Raw genomic sequence first — 15,292 nt, forward strand, 5'->3', positions numbered from 1 at the left:
CTTTTCCTTTCAAAAAACTCTGAATGACTTGGTCAAGAATTTGTGTTCTGGTGACATGTATACGCACAGTCGCCAGGTTTGCATACTCGAGGGCCTACCTAAAGGAGCCGTCTGGTGTGAGCCACACACCATGCAGTAGTTTCTGCTCATTTTTCCTTCCTCACATAATGAATCAATAAAGTCTTCATCATAAAGGAATGCATCAACGTGAACTGTGGGTTCTGGCTGCTGCCGTATCTGGTGGAGAGAAGAACTTCAAAAGAAACGAAGTACAAAGGAGTCTCTTTTCATTGCTAAATAAGGCAAAAACATCAGTGGTTCATATGCTAAAATTCTGAGAGCAACAAGGTACAGAAAGACAAGTTTCATTTATTGCAGAGCCATCCTACTCTTCTTTCTGGTTTTTTGTTTTTGTTTTGTGAAACACTAGCAACTTTTAATTTGACCTGTAATGATACAAAACATGGCTAGGTGAAATATATAAAATTTGAGTTTAAGGAGTATTTCCGTGACTATCTTGTCCATCCTGGGTTGTACATTTTACGAATAAAGAAACTCCTACTCAGAGAAGAAATGACCACGAGAGAGGTCTAATAATAAACCTGAAACTAATAATCAGGTCTCCTGAGTCCTGTGTATCAGTGACTGACCCATCAAAATACTTAGCAGTAAGCTCTGCCCAGAGGCAGAGTTTTCAAATAATTAAAACATAGGTAAAATTTCATGCTTACAATGAACAGCCCTTTATTAATACTGGTAATACATGATATAACAGCAAGTGGCTATGAAGAATAAAATGTCTGATTCCTTTTACCTTAACTATAATAAAGAACCAAACTATCTACTTAGAAACCTATAAAATTCTATCTATACCTACCATACACACACATCTATATTGTAAGTGTGTAAAATGTATGGACATACACAAGGACTAGAAGGAAATAATGCAAGATAAAAACAGTTTGTTAGGAGAGGGGATTATGGGTGAAACATTACATTCGATGAACACTTCTTGTTTCATATATTTTGGTATATCATGTTACTGATAGGATTGACTTATTAAAAACATCCAAACTATACTACAAATATTGCTCTCAGTTTTTAAACTATCTGCTATTTTCCACCTCTGGGAATGACTCTGACTGACGATATTAAGATTTGCTAAGATTAAGATTAAGATTTGCTAAGTGCTCACAATGTGCACAGCACTATTGAAAATCTACAGGATCCGGTTCCTCTGCTTCGGAATCTACACAGTGAAAAACCACATTGAGGGTTGCTGTTTTCAGATTGGTGGGAGAAGAGATTATTATCAGCTTTGTTTCAGGAAACAATATTCCTGGCATATGCACTCCAGAAGAGTTGACATTTGAAGGGGCCTGAATGAGGGGGTTGTCTGGAGAAGAAAAATGAGAACTTCTTTTAGGAATGAAGGAACAGAATTTGCAAAAACTATATAGCACAAAAGGAGGAGAAGGAAACAAAGAGATGAATTTCACCTTTGATAAAAGTGGGGGATATTGAACAGGAAAGAGAAAACCAGGACAATGATGGAGACAGGGCCAGATAACTGTTGCGCCTTGTTTTTGGGGGGGGGGGCGGGGGGACACTGAGTGGGTGGGAACTGAGAGCTGGCAAACAGGATGCCCTGAAAAATACCTGTTGAATGAATGGGGAGCCAGAGGACTATGGACTCGAAAGAATTAGGGACATCATTGAAGCACCAAATGAAAAACTGTCTAAAGCAGAATTCAGGACTAACTGGATCAGAGAGGCTGTAGGATTAGGGAAGAATAGGAGAAGCCTCAAGTAGCACTAAGAGTAAATTAGTGTATTTACTTTTTGGAGGGCTAGGTGTTCTGAGGAAAGCATGGTTTCTAGAGGTAAGCAATTCCGAAGGTCCTCTGCTATGTTCTTCAGCATAGTGTCGTTATTATCTTCAGTGAATTCATCAAAGTCTCCTGGAAAAAAAAAAAAGGAGAGAAATATCTTTTTTATGGTTTTGGTCATACCTAGGCTAAGTGAACAGAATGGCCATATTTTCCACCATCAATTATAGCATCAAATTTTTCTTTTTTTAAAAGGTTTTATTTATTTGATAGAGAGAGATCACAAGTAGGCAGAGAGGCAGGCAGAGAGACAGGAGGAAGCAGGCTCCCTGCTGAGCAGAGAGCCCTTTGCGGGGCTTGATCCCAAGACCCTGAGATCATGACCTAGGCTGAAGGCAGAGGCTTAATCCACTGAGCCACCTAGGGGCCCCATACCATCAATTTATAGCAATAAATAAACCTTTTAACCAATGAAATATCTAAATTGTAACAAATATTTCACTTCAAATATTGAGTTTTTCCTTTCCTAAACTGCTTGAAAATACAAAACTTGACTATTTCAGCCTGTTTGAGGAAAACAAAAGTACTTAAAAACTATATATATACTTATTTATATATTTATTATATATTTATATTATAAATTATATTTATATGTGATATATATACATATATATATATACTGTAATACTACATATAGTATTTTAACTATTTTTACTCAAGAATAGTACTGTCATGGGGCGCCTGGGTGGCTCAGTGGGTTAAGCCGCTGCCTTCGGCTCAGGTCATGATCTCGGAGTCCTGGGATCGAGTCCCGCATCGGGCTCTCTGCTTGGCAGGGAGCCTGCTTCCTCCTGTCTCTCTGCCTGCCTCTCTGCCTGCTTGTGATCTCTCTCTGTCAAATAAATAAATAAAATCTTAAAAAAAAAAAAAAGAATAGTACTGTCATTAGTTTGTAGGGTCTTAAACTCACCAGTAAGTAGTTAAATATTCTTTCTCTCACTATGCAGATCTGAGAAGTACAGGAAGCATCACAGAAATTACTAAGATAACTTTCATCTGAATGCCCCTGATTCCAATAAAATGTACCTAAGACTCTAGATAAGCACTAACAGCTGACACCAACTATATAATAAACTTTACAATAAACATGTGGCTCTGCTGCGCTTGAGCAGCAGATAAAAAAAAAAAGAAACATAAGGGCTATATGATGGCTACGGTGTACTTTTGGATGATCTGACAAAAAGGGGAGGGGGAGGCAACAGAAGGGAGCGTGTGTGTAGCAATAAAGAGGGAGGTTTGGTTGAGACTGACAGCTGCTGAATCCAGGCGAGGGTATAAAAGCGGTGTTTATTGTTTGTTGTTTCTACTTTTCTGTGTGTTTAATTTTTTTTGGTTCTAGAACAATATTATTTCTAAGGAGCTCATATGTAATTTTAAATAGAATGTGACTTATCTAAAAGTAAAATACTCCTAAAGTTAGCTACTGTCCGGGATGCCAAAGGTAGACAAGAAAGCGCTACTAATGAAAATAGTTTACCTTTCTCTTAAAACACTTTCTTATATTTTTTGCTAGCATAACAGCACCCCAAGGAGATTGTTTCTTACTCAGTTTTAATTATTTTTAAGATGATTTATTAATTTGACACACAGAGAGGGAGTGAGCACAAGCAGGGGGAGTGGCAGGCAGGCAAAGAGAGGAGGAGAAGCAGACTCCTTGGGGAGCAAGGACCCTGATCCGGGGCTCGATCCCAGGACCCCGGGATAATGACCGGAGCTGAAGGCAGGCACTTAACCAACTGAGTCACCCAGGCACCCGCTTACTCTGTTTTAAAATAATTGTAGAAGGAAAACAAGGAGATCCTGAAGAAAATGTCATCTGTTTCCATATCCCCTGCCCCAAATCTTTGGTTGTTTTTAAGTAAGCTCATGATTTCATTCTTGAACAAAAAATAATTCTTGAGTTGGTGCAGAATGCGATTTTCATGTTACTAATAATGATTAAAAGTTACAAAGCAGGCCAACAGCAGCACAGGGGAATAAATGGAGGTTTTCTGCTTCTACATAAGGGTACTCTTCTTTTTAGCAATACTCCTCTGTGCCCTATATACAAAGGATCTTTCTCTGCGTAACTTCTCATTGAGCAATGGTAGTGAATACAAAGATTTGGCTCTCTGAACTGATGTGGGAAGGCTTCTGAAGCCCCCTTTTTTCCCCTCGGCCTATGTAGCACCATGTTCTAAACTGTTGCTTCTAATTATTTCTAGAAGGAGGCAGAATATAAATTACAGAGAAACAAAAATACTATTAAAATTTATTCCAAATTGTTTCAGGTGGAACTTAAGTGCATTTTTCAAGAAAACTGGCCTTTTTAATTGTCTTTGTAAAATCTAATTAAATTTTCTCAAGGTGCTAATTAAACATTTATTTCTTTAAGTAATCTCTACACCCAACCTGGGGCTCAAACTCACGACCCTGAGATCAAGAGATGAAGCTCCTCCGACTGAGCCAGCCAGGCGCCCCTCAAGGTGTTAATTAATACCTAACATGTGCTTAGCTTCCTTCCCTCTACAGATAGATGGAACACTGTCTGGGATCCTCTATGACTCACATTTAATTCTAATAATATCACTCCCACTGGTGATCCTTAGCAGGTTCTCTCAATTTGTACATGATATAACTAGAGAAGGCAATAAAAATGTCATTATGTTAAACTAAGCTATTTCCTATCCCAACTTCTTTGGACTTAATTCTTTTTTTTTTTAAAATAAGGGTTTTATTTATTTATTTGACAGAGATCACAAGTAGGCAGAGAGGCAGGCAGAGAGAGGAGGAAGCAGGCTTCTCGCTGAGCAGAGAGCCCGATGCGGGGCTCGATCCCAGGACCCTGAGATCATGACCTGAGCCGAAGGCAGAGGCTTTAACCCACTGAGCCACCCAGGTGCCCCTAGGAAGAAAGTTCTGAAGAGATCTTCAGTAATTATAGCTAATATTACTGAGCACTATATGTAAGGCACTGTGGAAATTTTTAGTGCAAGAAGGCTAAAATTAGCTTTACTATCTGTAGTGGTTGGCAAATAACTTCTGAAAAGAGCAGCAAAACATTTTTGCCCTAATATATTGGCTGTGCAGGTCAAAAAAGCTTGATATGATAGGATATTAATGAAGTGTATAAAACTGGAATTCGTGTAACATTTTATTTGTTATTAAATTCCTTAAAACATTATTTCTAAAGGCTGTGCAATATTCTACCATTGTATATTTAATTAACCATTTGCTGCTCCTAATACACATTTAGATATACTAATAATCGTGAAAAATTAAGATACTACATCTGACATTTTGGCATCCATCATCTCTTCGCATTTCTGATCATTTCCTTACCATCAATGCTCAGAAGTAGAAGTACTTAAACATTTTTTAAAGTCTCTTGCTACATATTGTCAAATTTCTTCCCTGAAAGAGTATACCCATTTACTTTAAGAGAAAAGAATACGGGTCTCATTAAACCCTGGCAGCACTAAATGTTACCATAAAAAAACAAACTCTGTTGCTTTAATTTGCATTTCTTTAATTACTGGTGAGGCTGACATCTTTTAACATTGTAATAGCTATTTCAGAATGTGTGGTAACAGTATTATGCTTGGAAAAAGATTAAAGAAAGGTGTTAATCAGTGGCCTGACAGTAAAGTTTTCAAATTACACATGTAGGTGGGAAGGGAGCAGAAGAAGAAAAGCTTCTCTAAAGGGCAAAATTTATTCTTTCAAAATTTCCTGGTTATTTTTAAAGATATATGAGGAAGCAGCAATCACCGAACCTGACAGCCTATGAATCAAACCTTACTTTTTTATATCTAGTCAAGTATCAAGTCCTACCCCTTTTCCTTGTAAATCCTACTTCCTCTTTATTCCCACTTCAACCACCTCATAGCCACAGTCTGGATCTCACACTTGGATACCATACCATGACAAACTCGTAACTAGCTCCTTGATATTGGTTTTCCCCAACTATAAAATACCTTGTACATCTATTTTAAACTAATCCCACTGAAACCTCTCTTTTTTTTTCCAAGATTTTTTTTTTTTTTTTTCAAGTAATCTCCACACCAACATGGGGCTCGAACTTACAACCCGGAGATCAAGAGTCACATGTGCCACCAATTGAACCAGCCAGGCATCTTAAACCTCACTTTCGTGTCACTTGTTTCCCTTACAAGTTTTGGACATTTTTCTACTGTTCAACCTAGCAAATCTCACTTTAGATATTTAAGGGCCTTTATATCAGCAGAGCCTACCCATCCTATTTTCTATTCTCATCACCCCCTGGCATAATTTCTCCTCAAGACAGGCAAATCCTCCCAGTTGTTTTCCATAGCCCTTCCTGTTCATACTGTTCATTTCAACTGCATGATCTTGCCCTTTGCATTAAGGGCCTGTCCAAGTTATTTTGTCTCCATGAGGTTTTTTTTTTTTTTTTTCTCCATGAGGTTTTATGCTCCATTTCTAGCTTTAACTCACCCATATCCTTACCTTTAATGACTTACAGTGCATAATTAAGCACAGGGTTATATATTACCTATTATTCATTCATATCATATATTATTCTTGAAGTCCCTATTCAAATTTTCAAAATTTATTGAGGGGACTTCTGGTCCCAGACAAGATGGCAACTTTCTTCCCTTTCCCCTGTTCCTTCCCTCTACCTACAACTAAATACACTGGAAATATTCAACAGGCAATTATGAAGACTCTGAAAGCTAGAAAGAAAAGGTAAACTGTCTAAGAGTCTTAGGACTTAAGAAAGGTCACAGTAGGGAGTTGCCTGGGTTTTTTTTTTTTTTTTTTTAATCTTCCAAGTAGCTTAGACTGGACACCAAAGAGACCTGCATCCCAGAACCACTAACAGGCACAGGGGGAAGAAAAAAGAACTAAGAAAAGCTTGTTGTCTCTTGCCAAAGCCTGGTAAAGGGGGAAGAACAACGGGAGACCTACTGAGGAACCCTAAGTCCCACTCCACACCTGGGGCAGTAGCAGACTATCCAGTCTCCAGGCCCTGTACCCAGGGGCATAAATAGATCCAGTCTGGCATCTACTAGCCGTCTGCCCAGTGGTGGAGAATAAAACAGGCTCTGAATTGCTTGTTCCCCCACCCCCACTAGCGGAAGGCAGCTCAGCAAGACAGGGTAGCCCAATCTTTCCCCGGGCAGGTGACACTAGCATAGATTCAACAAGAATTGCTGCAGTGTCAAAGAACAAAGCAGAGCTGAAGAGCACTCGAGGGCATTGAAAACTAAATTGCTATCAGGCCAAGAACCAGTAAGTTAAAACTAAGCAAGGCAACTGCCTATTAAGATAAAAAATCTGAATAAGAACAAGAGCATAAGACAAGATGGCAACTTGGGATATCGCAGGTATTCCAAAATATCAGGGATACAATCAAAATTATCCTAGTATAATGAAAAATCAGTTATCATACAAAGAAGAGGAAAAATAATCATTTGTTTCATAATCTGAATCTGACATTCTTTGGATGATATATCCAATATCCAAGTGAACCAGAATTTGATGATCAGAGAAGGATTTTAAGCAACCATCACAAAAATACTTCAACAAGCAATTATGAATTTTAACAAGTTTAAAAAAAATAGAAAATCTCAGCAAAGAAATGGAAGTTAAAGAATGAAATGCAAATTATAAAACTGAAATACACAATAATCAAAATTTAAAAAACTTGCTGGATGGGCTTAATAGTAGAGATGACAGAGGACAGAACAACTGAACTTGAGGACAGACATAAAATTTACTCCATCTGACCAACAGAGAGAAAACAGACTGAATTAAAGAATAGAGCCTCAGAGATCTGTGGGTCAACAACAAAAGATCTAATATTAGTATCAGAGTTGCAGAAGTGGGAGAAAGAGTGTGGGTCTGAAAAGCATTTGAAGAAATATAGCTAAAACCCCCCCAAATTTGGTTTTTAAGAAACTGAGAAACTCCAAATAGGATAGACCCAAAGAAATCCACACAAGGACATATCATAATTAAACTTCTAAAAATAAAAGACAAAGAACAAACCTCAAAATCAGAGAAATGATTCACTCTCTGTAGGCAGATACCCATTTGAACGACAGTGAACTAGTCATCTGAAACCATGGGAACCAGAAGGAGGTACATTTTTCAAGTGCTGGGGAAAAAAAGGTCTGTACACTGTGGATTTTATATCTTATGAAATTGTCCTTCAGAGATGAAGGGGAAATAAAGACATCCTCAGATGAGGAAAAACTGAATTTGTTGCCAGTAGATCTACCCTTAAAGAATGGCTATAGAAGTTTTACAACAGAAAAGAAATAGCAGAAGAAGGTTTGGAACTTCAGAAAGGAAAAAAACAGGATGGGTAAAAATAGAGTAAGTACAAGAGACTATCTTTCTTGTCATTAATTTCTTAAAACATATTTGATGGTTTAATCAAAATTTATGAAATCATCTGATATAACTATCTAATATAAAACAATTGTACTTAAAAAGTGGGGGATGGTAAAGGGAACTAAATGGAAGTAAGATTTCAATACCCCACTCAAGTGATAAAACACTTGTACCAGTAGATGGTGATGGGTTACATATATATTTAACTACAAAAAAGAGTGATCACAAAGAAAACTATACAAAGAGATATACTCAGAAAAACAAATACAGAATTCTAAAACTGTCCTAGTAACTTATAGAAAGGCAAGCAGAGATAAATAGGTTAAGAAAAAGAAAGAACAAGCAGAAAACAAACAGAAGCCACACTTAAGAACTAATATAGCAATAATTACTTTAAATGTATATGCTCTAAATACATCAATTAAAAGACAGAGATTGGCAAAGTAGATTTAAAAACACAACCCAACTATATATTGTCAATAGAAACTCACTTCAAACATAACATTATAGGAAGAATGAATTTTTATAAACGGATAGGAAAAATATATTGTGCCCACATTAGTTAAAAAATGGGAATGGCTATATTAATATGAGATAACTAGACTTTAAAACAAAGAAAATTATTAGGTACAAAGAGGAACACTACATAATTATTAAAGGATCAATCCACCAAAAAGACATAGTTATCCTGAATGTGAATATACTAAGCAAGAGCTTCAAATAAATAAAACAAAAACTGTTCTGAAGGGAGAAAGAGGCAAATCCACAATTAAACTTCAATGCCCCACTTCACTCCCCCACTCTCAGCAACTGAAAGGCTAAAAGGCAGAAAATCAGAAAGGAACAGAACCGAAAAATATAATCGACTAACAAGATCTAACAGATATTTATAAAACACTGCATTGAACAGAGTAGAATACACAGCTTTTTTCCAAGTACCTATCGAACTTTCACCAAGATAAACCATATCCTGGGTCATAAAACAAATACAGAAAAATTTAAATGAACTGAAGTCATGCAGAGTATCTTTTCTAACCATAAATGGAATTAAACTGGAAGTCGGTAACAGGCGAATCTCCAAACACTTGGAAGTTAAAGAAGGTACTTTTAAACAATAGTTACAGTAATCAAGACAGCGTGGTATTGCTCAGGGAGAGAGACATAAATCAACAGAATAGAGGGCTCAGAAATGGATCCACACAAAAATGCCCAACTGATTATGATAGCCTCTTCAACAAATGGTGCTAGAGGAAATGGACATCTATAGGGGAAAAAATGAACTTCAACCTAAACTCCACACCTTACACAAAAATTAACTTGGACCAAAGAATTATATGCAAAAGACAAAAAAGCACAGTTCTTTTAGGAAAAAGACAATGATAAATAACATAGAACTTGACACTAATATAGTGTTGTATAATTTTTGAGGAGAAAAAAATGGAGGGGTGCCTGGGTGGCTCAGTGGGTTAAGCCGCTGCCTTCAGGTCAGGTCATGATCTCAGAGTCCTGGGATCGAGCCCCGCATCCGCATCAGGCTCTCTGCTCAGCAGGGAGCCTGCTTCCCTCTCTCTCTCTGACTGCCTCTCTGTCTACTTGTGATCGCTCTGTCAAATAAATAAATAAATAAATAATCTTTAAAAAAAAATGGAGAAAATCTTTGGGATCTAGAGCTAAACAGAGTTTTTAAAGTTGATGCCAAAAAAGGAAAAGTGGATACGTTGGACCTCATCAATATTAAAAAATTTTTGCTTTTAAAAACTTTGTTAAGGGGATGAACAAATTACAGACTGGGAGAAAATATCTGCAAACCACACATATGACAAAGGGCTTATATCTAAAATACATAAAGAACTCTCAAAGTGACAGTATACCAAAAATACAATTAAAAATGGGCAAGAGGGTAGCCTGGGTGGCTCAGCAGGTTAAAGTCTCTGCCTTCAGCTCAGGTCATGATCCCAGGGTCCTGGGATGGAGCCCCGCAAAGGGCTCTCTGCTCAGCAAGGAGCCTGCATCCTCTTCTCTCTCTCCGCCTGCCTCTCTGCCTACTTGTGATCGCTGTCTGTCAAATAAATAAAACAAGAAATCTAAAAAACAAATGGGCAAGAGATATGAACAGATATTTCATCAAAGAGGATATTCAAATGGCAAATAAACACATGAACAATAATTGTTCAGCATCATTAGGGAAATGGAAATTAAAACCCAATGATATATCACTACACAAATTAACAGAATGGCTAAAATGAAAAAATACTGGTAAGACCAAATGCAAGTGAGGATGCAGAGAAACTGGATTACTCATATACTGTTTGTATAAATGCAAAATGCTACAGCCACTCTGGAAAACAGTTTGGCAGTTTCCATAAAACTAAAAATGCACTTACCATATCACCCAGCAATTGCACTCTTGAATATTATCACAGAGATGAAAACTTACATTAACAGAAAAATCTACACATGTTCAAGCAATGTTATTTGTAAGAAAGACTTGACTAGACTAGGCATTTCAGATAGCTACTTTACTCACATGTTCTAGTGCCTGGACTTGGATGGTAAGAACAGTTATACCCTGGTTGGGCATCTTGCTCTCCATAGGAAAGCTGGGAATTCCTGACAATTTGATGATCTCAAGGTAGTCAGACTGCATACATGATGGTTAGCTTCTCTCAGACCAAGAATGTCAAGAGACAGAAAGTAGAAGTTGCCAGTTTCTTAAGTCCTGGATCTGAAACTGACATGGTGTCACTTCTGTCATATTCTATTGGTCAGAGCTGTCACAAAGCCCATCCAGACTCAAAGGTAGAGAATACAGATCAGACCTCTCATGGAATGAGGGTTAAAGAACTTTCAGCCATTAAAAAAAACAAAAACAAAAACAGCTTTATAGAAACAGAATTCATACATGATAAACTGTACATATTTAAAGTATATAATTATACAAATTTGATGTATATATACATTGTATGTATACAGACATGAAACTATCACTTAACAATCAAGATGGTGGACATATCTGAGACCCCCAAATGTTTCTTCTTGACCATTTATAATCCTTCTCTTCTAACCCCTCCACTCATTCAGCCGCCAGAGACCTATTTTTTTGTCACTACGGGTTAGTCTGCACTTTCAAATTTTAAATAAATGAAATTATATAGTATACAGTCTTTTTTAGTGTGGTTTCCTTCACTTAGTATAATTTATACATGCTATTGTACAAATGTCTTCCTATTTATTTGCCAAGTAGTATCCTTATAAAAATATGCCACAATTTGTTTATCCATTCACCAGTTCCTAATTGAAATGCCTCCCACCTCCTCTTTTTCTTGCCATATCATACTAGCCAGAAGCTGTATTATGATGATAGTAGTGAGGAGTACACATTCTTGTTTCTGATCTTAGGGGAAAGAACTCAAGTCTTTCACTGTTAGGTATGAGATTAGCTGCAGATTTTTCACACATGCCCTTTATCAGGTTGAGAATGTTCCCTTCTAGTCTGATGAGAGTTATTATCAGGAAGAGATGTTGGATGTTGTCAAATGCTTTCCTGGTCTATTGAGATAACAACATAGTTTTTCTTTTTACTTAATATGGTGAGTTACATTGATTTTATAATGTTGCACAATACATTCTCGGGATAAACTCACTTGTTTGTGACGTATTTTTTTTTCATATATCGTGTCCATTCTTAATATACAACAATATATTAAGATATAAAAGTACTTTAAAGAAAAGTATAATTCTTTTTATTTGTTTAATAGAAAAAATTTTAAGAGATACCAATTAAAAAAAATAGGTACCAATTTGCTCAGTATACCTTTTTAGTTTTTGAAGAAACAATCTATTTCTGTTACCACATGTAATTGATAACTTTCATAGATTCATATGGTTTCAATAAAGCCTGGAATATCTTTGTTATATTGATACTTCCTCAGTGGTAATGCAATATGGAACTGGGGCAGTATGCTGTCTGACAAACGTAATTAGAAACTGGGGTTGGATTTTTAGATTTGCAGGAATTTCAAAGAACTTCTAACAGCTCTGTAGCTGTGCTCACAAACATGTCCAATTCTGGTCAGTGAAGATATACTTAAAATACAGGATACAGTAAAGCTTCTAAAAGCTTCTGGTCAACTACAATTATCTTCTTTAAGCATTAATTTTAATTTTTGATGATTTTATTAATCTTCTTAAAGCAAACCCTAATTTTCTATCCTTTGCAACTTGATTCTTAATAGGCATTCGTATGGACTGTGGGCTTGACTTTCTCATTTGTATTTGCATATCCAAGAAAAATTCAGAGGCTTCAGAAAAGCACTGTTAACAGCTGTTCCAATGTATTTTTTAAATAATTTTTTTAAAAGATTTTATTTATTTATTTGACAGAAAGAGAGATCACAAGTAGGCAGAGAGGCAGGCAGAGAGAGAGGGGGAAGCAGGCTCCCCGCTGAGCAGAGAGCCCGATGCGGGACTTGATCCCGGGACCCGAGACCATGACCTAAGCCAAAGGCAGCAGCTTAACCCACTGAGCCACCCAGGCGCCCCCCCACTTTTTTTTTTTTTTTTAAAGATTTTATTTATTTATTTGACAGAGATCACAAGCAGGCAGAGAGGCAGGCAGAGAGAGAGAGAGGAAGAAACGGGCTCCCTGCTGAGCAGAGAGCCCGATGCGGGGCTCGATCCCAGGACCCTGGGATCATGACCTGAGCCGAAGGCAGAGGCTTTAACCCACTGAGTCACCCAGGCGCCCCCCAGGCGCCCTTTTTAAATAATTTTTGAGTAGGCTCCACGCCCAGGGTAGAGCTGAAAGCAGAGCATGAACCCATGACCCTGAGATCAAGACCTCGAGCTGAGATCAAAAGTCAGCGGCTTAACCAACTGAGCCACCCAGACATCCCCCGGTGTATTATTTTATATGCTTATTGGGGATCCCACTTGCAATTCTGGCTCTCAGCTCCCTTCACTTAATGGATTGCAGTCACTCTCCTATACTTTGAAATCTAGATCAAGAGCCCACTTTACATACATACAGGAAATAGAAGAAAACAGATGCTGTGCCACAAGATAAGAATCAATCAGCTGAGATCCTGCTGTATTTTACTCTTTTTTGGTGGGGTGTGGGTGGGTATCTTTGTGTGCTTTGCCCCTCAGACTTGATTCATCCTTCCTATATTAGTGTTGTTTCCTAGATCTTTGGCCTATGCTGTACCCAAGGTAAAATGTAGGCTCCTATCTTTATTTCTTCTAAATCTTCAGTTTATCAGGCATTGACATGTACTTGGCTCTGCCCTGGTCCAAGCTTCTGGTTCTACCAGCCTGATCCTAAAAGACGCCAGGTCTTGGTGAGATAATCCCACTACTCCTTCAGAGATCAAGAATATTATTCTTTCTTTTGTGTATCTAAAATTATTGTGATTTTACCTGTAATGTTTTTTAATTTCAATAAACTATGAAACTCAAAACCAAAGTCATACTCAGTGTCTATTATTGTCTCTTGCTATTCCACTAAATGGTAGAAAAATTTAAGGAGAATTATAATTGCTGAAGGTCTAAGAATATGTCAGAAAAGTGAGATATTATGCAAGTGACTTAATGCTAGAGATAGAAGATAATTTCTTTTCCTAGAAAAGGACACTGATTAGGAAAATAGTAAGAATCTTTTGTGCCCTATTTAGAGCCACTTCGTAAAACGGTATACTTAGTTTCAGCCTGAGAAGATGAGAAAGTTCTAGAGATAGATGGTGGTGATCTGAACAATGTAAAAGTATTAATGCCACTGAAATGTGTACTTAAAAATAGCTTATGATGTGAAATGTGTAAACCTAGCGATTCACAGACCTGTACCCCTGGGGATAAAAATATATTTTATGTTTAAAAAAAATAACAAAATTTAAATTAAAAAAATAGCTTAAAATGGTAAATGTTATGTTATACATTTTTTACCACTTGAAACAGTATACTAGTAAGTTGTCTTTTAAGATATATGTTAAAACACTCCGTTTTAAGTGATACCCTCATTTCTTAAAATATTCACGTTAATAAATATTCTCAGAAACTCAGGTTGTTTTCTAAATCATTTAACAAAATGCATGAGCTTCTCTGACTACAGGGGGGTGTGCTGGAGAAAGGCACAGAAAGTGCTTTTTATGAGTAAAAAGGTACTGTTTAGCCAGTGATACTGGGTCTTCTTTTTTCTAGAATTATCACCCAAAACATCCTTGCAAGTTTTCCTGATTTTGAAAAATGAAGTTCTCAAACGATGCCTCTAAAACTGGAGATTTAGATTACAAATGGTTCCATAAAACTGAAATCTTGAGGACAAGGATATTTTAGTTAATTGTGCAATTGCCAGAACCAGGCAGTAGGTGGCATTTTTGTAGGCACTTCGGGGTTTCTGGAGTTAAGTTTTTGTTCTGAGGAATGCAGAAAAAACCCTGGAAATTAGCACATTGTATAATTAATTGGGATATGATCGATAAGACGGCAATAGAAGGTTTAATGAAAAGACAGGAGAGGGGCGCCTGGGTGGCTCAGTGTGTTAAGCCTCTGCCTTGGGCTCAGGTCATGCTTTCAGGGTCCTGGGATCTGGGCTCAGGTCATGCATGGTCTCAGGGTCTTCAGATCAAGCCCGACATTGGGCTCTGTGCTCAGCAGGGAGCATGCTTCCCCTCTCTCTCTCTGCCTACTTGTGATCTCTCTCTGTCAAATAAATAAATAAAATCTTAAAAAAAAAAAAAAAAGACAGGAGACTCAGCAATTCCTATCTTGAATCTTGCTATGTGTGTACGTATGAAGTTACCTGTCTGGTTTTCTCTACTTTTCCAGGCTAAACTTCACTACCAGTTGTCCAAGTTAATTTCAGTTTGGCATCTTATCTAAAACAATTTCTCCAAATGTGCAATAATAATAATACCCCAACCTACTGATTGACTCTAAAAATCACAAAGAAAGAGCGTTCTAGGAAGCAGTCAAGTTTGGAAGTCATTAGCACAGAGGAATATTTCAAGTCATGGGTCTGGATGTAAATAAACATAGGATTCAACGCT

The 15,292-nt window shown here is 37.3% G+C and overlaps 1 protein-coding gene across 3 annotated transcripts in view; it reads right to left on the minus strand.

Annotated features, from left to right (window-relative positions):
• Positions 1 to 15,292, minus strand: part of LOC125104145 (uncharacterized) — a 34,721-nt gene that overhangs the window by 18,171 nt on the left and 1,258 nt on the right. For 2 of the 3 annotated variants that reach the window (XM_047736514.1, XM_047736515.1), the window contains exons 3-4: positions 1,840 to 1,961; positions 99 to 237 (exon numbers count right to left, since the gene is read on the minus strand). In XM_047736514.1, the coding sequence (XP_047592470.1) occupies positions 99 to 237; positions 1,840 to 1,961 (261 nt within the window). Of the gene's footprint in view, positions 1 to 98; positions 238 to 1,839; positions 1,962 to 10,776; positions 11,949 to 15,292 lie in introns of those variants that run through there. The other variant, XM_047736516.1, reaches the window with a different exon arrangement.

This window comes from Lutra lutra, chromosome 7, assembly GCF_902655055.1.
Source record: "Lutra lutra chromosome 7, mLutLut1.2, whole genome shotgun sequence".
In the NCBI taxonomy this organism is placed as follows: Eukaryota; Metazoa; Chordata; class Mammalia; order Carnivora; family Mustelidae; genus Lutra; species Lutra lutra.